Raw genomic sequence first — 5,700 nt, 5'->3', positions numbered from 1 at the left:
ACTTTGCCTAATTTGACCGGGCTCTGAATTATCATGAGATTCCATTTGAAGATATTTTTTGATAATACAGTCTCTAAATTTAAGATGCATTTGGCGAATGCAAAATATCTACATAAACTATACATAGTTTGACAAGCGTGTCAAAATATTACACTTAAAACCAAATTGCATTGTTTAATTGTGAAAGCACAATCTTCCCTTTTAATCTTCATGAGGAAGCAGATGACTCGTACACCAACTTTAATGTTTTCTTTTTTAATAAGCTCCCTGGCTCTGCTTTTGTTCAATTGAAAGGTTACAAAGGCTGGTTTGGAATATAGACAATGGTTTACTAAAACACTCCGGCATCCGATATGTCATACTATAAGAGTGAATGACAAGTGCAAACAAATACTTGTTAGTTACTCAGTTGTGGTGCAATTGTGCACTGCAGTGATATGTAAATATACTGACACATGTAAATGTAAGAACACCACGTGAAATACCATAAACAGGGCTCTCTTACAGTCTGTCCCACTTTTGTTTTGAAATGAAAATTTATTTTCATAGACTATTTAAATTCTGACTCAGCACTCCTCAATAACATAATATGCTGTAGCAAATAATGTACAAATGAATGAGTGCAACAGCTTGAAATGCAGAGGGTTGGTTTTATTTGGAGATAAAAGGCGTATGTCAGTCCCTCACAAGGTTTTTGATTACCTTGCCTGTTGTACCCTCTATAAACTACAGGTTATTTCATTTCCTGTAGCCTTTGTTCATAATTGAGGACGCAGGTATGTTCTAAGCCAGAGGCTGCCCTAAAAATATCAACAAGAGAGTAACATACATTCATAAAAATGCCATGTAGGTGTAAAAAAGTTTCTATTTTGCCATAATGCTAACACCCTCAGTCTAAGTAAATATATATAACTCCCTTTGAATAAAAACATTATTTTTTCCTTCACTTGTAGACTAGACCACAAAAGATTATTATGCCTGTCATTTCATTTGAAAAATAATTCTAAAAAGGCCCCAAATGAATGTGAATAGATCAAACTGTATAAAACCACAAGACTATTAAACCCAACCAAAATCAGATTCCATGTGTACATCACTTCAATCACTAATCAGTCTAAATGATGACTAAATGTGACATTTCATATTGTCTTGCCACATGGATACTATAAGCTAAGAGTGAATGACAAGTGCCAACAAATACTTGTTAGTAACTCAGTTATGGTGCAATTGTGCACTGCAGTGATATGTAAACTTTGTGAGCAATGTTGCTGGGCAATCTTGCTAGTGGCAAGTCCGAATATGTTTTGAACGGATAGGGGTGGTGTGGGGCGGGTGGCGGAATGGTGGGGGAAGGGGATTACGGTAGTAATCTTTACTCATTATCATTGACGGCAACGTTGCCCTGCACAAGTTGCTCTGTGTATCATCAGCTTGTCTGTCGACTATTTAAATGCTGACTCAGCACTCCTCAAAAACATAATATGCTGTAGCAAATAATGTACAAATGTATGAGTGCAACAGTTTGAAATGCAGAGCGTTGGTTTTATTTGGAGATAAAAAGCGTATGTCAGTCCTACTGAAACAAGGTTTTTGATTACCTTGCCTGTTGTACCCTCTATAAACTACAGGTTATTTCATGTATGAGTGTGACAGTTTGAAATGCAGAGGGCTGGTTTTATTTGGAGATAAAAAGCGTATGTCAGTCCTACTAAAACAAGGTTTTTGATTACCTTGCCTGTTGTACCCTCTATAAACTACAGGTTATTTCATTTCCTGTAGCCTTTGTTCATAATTGAGGATGCAGGCATGTTTTTAGCCAGAGGCCGCCCTAAAAACAAGAAAATAAAAATAAACACCTACATGGCATAAAAATGCCATGTAGAGGGCTAAAAATGGCATAAAAATGCCATGTAGGTGTAAAAAAGTTTCTATTTTTCCATAATGCTAACACCCTCAGTCTAAGTAAATATATATAACTCCCTTTGAATAAAAACATTATTTTTTCCTTCACTTGTAGACTAGACCATAAAAGATTATGTCTCAGTCATTTCATTTTGAAAAATAATTCTAAAAAGGCCCCAAATGAATGTGAATAGATTTAAATAAAACTGAAAGTCAAACTGTATAAAACCACAAGACTATTAAACCCAACCAAAATCAGATTCCATGTATACATCACTTCAATCACTGTGTGACATTTCATATTGTCTCGCCACATGACTAAAAGCTCAAGGTTTATCAGCAGTTACACTCCCATGTTGCCTTTCTCCCCTGGCAGCAGTTTTTCCTTGACTTGGTCCTGAGGGTCTTTGTAGGGAACCTTCTTCATTTCTAGACTTTTGACCCAAGTGTAGGCTGATGAGCCACACAGCACCATCATGTTACTGGTCCACCACAGCAAGCTTTTACTGGAAGAGTTGTACACCACTGCAATAACAGTCTGCGCACATGCCTTTGCTGTCCCTGAGACATTGTGTGTGAGTGGACTGGTATACTTGATCTGCAGGCCTGCTACGTAGCCAATGGCGAAACCAAATACTCCTCCGAGTGTCATCATGCCCCAAAACCCGAGGTCGCTGAGACGGCTGAAGCTGGTGAGACGCCCCAACTCTCCAAACACAAGAATGAGCGGAAGGAAGAGGACGCAGGCATTAATGTTGTTGTAGTAGGACAGTTTCCAGATGTTTCCGTCCACTGCTGGCATCACCTTCTTGGTGTAGATGGCATTCAGAGAGACGAAAGCGCTGGCGAGCACCCCAAAAAAGACGCCTGACCAGGAGAGGGAACCTGCAATGCCTTCCTGGTCCACACCAAGCCAGAATCCACCTGAGAAGCATGGACACATGCAAGACTGTGTTATCACAGTACACTATAAAGCAGCTGCCATCAGCTGAATTTTAGCACAGAAACATCTTTCTAAAAGTACTTTCAAAGTCATGAAAGTGAATAATATTTCTTCGACTTATTTCAGACTTTTCAGCTATGATTTTAAATATAAATTGAAACTAGGGCTGCAAAAATTATATTTTGTGTATACAATTTAAATGTTGAGTCTGTGTCAGAAAATAGTGAGAGTAATGCCCATTCCACAAGCTCACAGTCAGCCCAAGGTCATATCTTCATACATAACATAAAACCAAAAAAAAGCAGAGCAAAGTGACAAATTTGATTAACTGACACCAGCGAATGTTTGATATGTTTGGTTGATACATTACTTAAAACTGTTGTAGGCTGACAGACCTCTTCAGCAGTAATTATATCATATCTTAACAAACATGTCAACTTTCTAAAATATTTGGAGTGGAATGCTATGCTATGCTATGATATTTCCTGGTGTCATTCTATAGAGCAATTAGGTTTCAAATGAGTCAATATCTGAAATGTAAACAATGTGCCATGAATGGTCAGAAGTAAGTGAACAACTCTGTTCACAAATGTTTGTGTGCTTTGCACTGTGTTTTTTAAAAAGATATTTTTGGGGCATTGTTGTGCCTTTATTTGAGAGAGACAGTGGACAGCATCTGAAAACGGGGTGGGAGAGTGTAGGCTATGGCATGCAGCACTAGGCTGCAGGCTGGACTCGGTCCAAGGTCCTATCCTATTTCAGCATGACAGTACCCCATGCATAAAGAAATAAAACTTGATGGGCCTGCACAGAGCCCTGACCTCAACCCCATCCAACATTTTCCTTATTAACAGGAATGCTGACTGCTAGCCAGGCCTTATGGCCCAACATCAGTACCAACCTCAGTAATACTTGTGTGCCTGAATGGAAGCTAATCCCTGCAGCAGGTTCTAAAATGTTGTAGAAAGGATTCCCATGGTTTAGAAATGAGTTGTTTCTATGGGTGTGATGCTAGTTTCCACATACTTTATTGGCTTAAGTACACAAGGATATCTAGGTAAATATGTCTGACAGTAGTCATTATGTGCATATTTTATTTTTAGTCAGATGCAGTGTATGACTAATCATTTATTGTTTATCGAATAGAGAAACTACTGCGTTATAATCCACATTCAAGAATAAAGAAAGTTAACATACCTAGAATGGTCCCACAGCACAGTAAGGCTTGGAATGATGTGGTTTGTTTCAGGATAACGTACGACAGCAGCACATTGAAAACTGTGCTGAGTGAACGACCGACCGTGTAGAAAGCCACTCCGACATATTTCAGGCACAGGTTGTTGAATGTGATCATGCCAATGAACACAATGGACAGCGGCAGGACCTCCCGAGACGTCTTTACATTGAATCTGACCGACGGGAAGTCGATGAGTCCCGGGCACACTTTGGACAGCAGCTGCATGAGCCAGCAGAGTCCAACAGTCACCACACACTGATAAAAGGTGACAAACAACGGCGCATCCAAGTCTCGGTTGTCCAGCAGATAATTATTTAGGAATACCATTGTTATAGAAACAAACCAGTACAATGCAACCACAGCTGCGATTCTAACAGCTCGGAGTATGAAAGTCTCTCCATGTCCGTCCTGGTCCACAGTCCCCGAGCCACTCAGAGCCATCCTCAAGATACTGGACCGCTTCAGCTGTGCCCTGTTCATGATTACAGAGAAATAAGAACAACCTGAGTAGCAACTGGTGCATTTACATGAGCTCATGTGTAACGTTAGCCATAGATCTACAATACAAACATGACGACAGAGTTCCGCCAGCGGCACAGAACCAATCACAATGTTTGTTTACAATAACTTCCGGGTGAATTTCGTTTTGTTAAATATATATACATCGCATTTGATCTAAAATGCATGCTTTATATTATCATTACTAACGTTAGGTCGGAGACCTTATTTACCTGTTAGGCCACATGAAATGACAAGACGCCAGCAAAGCAACACAGTATCATACGCACAGCAGAAACGTCAAATAGATCATCGTGTTTAACTATATTCATTTAGTTACAGTCACGGCTGAATAGAAATTAACAAATTTGACGATTTTACATATCTCTGCCCGGAAGTGACTGTTCGAGATAAACAGTGGATGCGTTCAATCTCAAAACGTTTTGCACCGGTTTGCAACGTGTTCGGACTGAACGACATGTGTCCTTGCAACGTTGTGCAACGTTCCGCAACGGGCTTCGGAGTATGTTTTGGTTTTTCTCCCGTTTGGTGGGCGTGTCACAGGTTTTACCCAATCAGCTGCAACAAGTTTGTAAACACAACGGCGTTAAAAAAGGCAGGGAAATGCAGTGCGCTTACGTACACAACAGGGTGTTCAGCGAACCACCGTTTCCGTTGCAAAAAAACGTTTTGCGACGTTTTGACGGCGCTGAACTCAACCCAATTCTTACAGTTTACAGCTGCTTTCAAAGAATATAGTCCTACAGTTAAAGTCGCTGAAATATTTGCATCATCCTGTGAGATCAATCGGGGTAGGTTGAAGAGCATGTTCAGATAGCTATTGCCTGAAAAACCGTGGGTGCGTTTGTAAGTTGAAGCAGAAGACATCAAATGGACAATGAACAATAACTACTTTTAGTCTGTCTGACTTTTTATTTGTTTAGCGATGCCACAGTGAATAATCATTAAAAATACAACAACTAAATTTAAGAAACTGAACTACTGAATCAACAGTCCAAACATTCTTACACCTACATACATAGGCTACTCAGATAAATAAAATGCAGAAATTATGACTGCAAGACACAAATTTCCTTTAGTGATTGACAAGAATAGACTG

General features: G+C 39.6%; 1 protein-coding gene across 2 annotated transcripts; it reads right to left on the bottom strand.

The window, feature by feature from the left end:
* Nucleotides 1-244: 244 nt before the first annotated feature.
* On the bottom strand, nucleotides 245-4,976 carry slc35c1 (solute carrier family 35 member C1). Of its 2 annotated transcripts, XM_038701700.1 has the most exons (3): nucleotides 4,814-4,976; nucleotides 4,043-4,554; nucleotides 245-2,826 (listed from the first exon to the last, which is right to left on the bottom strand). In XM_038701700.1, the coding sequence occupies exons 1-3, from the start codon at nucleotides 4,825-4,827 to the stop codon at nucleotides 2,246-2,248; spliced, it is 1,107 nt and encodes a 368-aa protein (XP_038557628.1). In that variant the 5' UTR covers nucleotides 4,828-4,976; the 3' UTR covers nucleotides 245-2,245. The 2 variants fall into 2 exon arrangements, with proteins under 2 accessions (XP_038557628.1, XP_038557627.1); XM_038701699.1 differs by lacking the exon at nucleotides 4,814-4,976 and having other exon boundaries at nucleotides 4,043-4,675.
* Nucleotides 4,977-5,700: the final 724 nt, after the last annotated feature.

This window comes from Micropterus salmoides, unplaced genomic scaffold (genome assembly GCF_014851395.1).
Source record: "Micropterus salmoides isolate LMB-PRFRI ecotype aquatic unplaced genomic scaffold, ASM1485139v1 Ms_hic_scaffold_6, whole genome shotgun sequence".
Taxonomy (NCBI): Eukaryota; Metazoa; Chordata; class Actinopteri; order Centrarchiformes; family Centrarchidae; genus Micropterus; species Micropterus salmoides.
This window is presented reverse-complemented; position numbering and strand designations above follow the sequence as displayed.

Excerpts from the sequence above, each read along its gene's own strand:
- slc35c1 (XM_038701699.1), bottom strand. The coding sequence starts at position 4,619 with ATGAGCTCATGTAAATGCACCAGTTGCTACTCAGGTTGTTCTTATTTC. Across the intron at positions 2,827-4,042 it reads GTGCTGTGGGACCATTCTAG|GTGGATTCTGGCTTGGTGTG; the intron begins GTATGTTAACTT and ends CATGCTTCTCAG.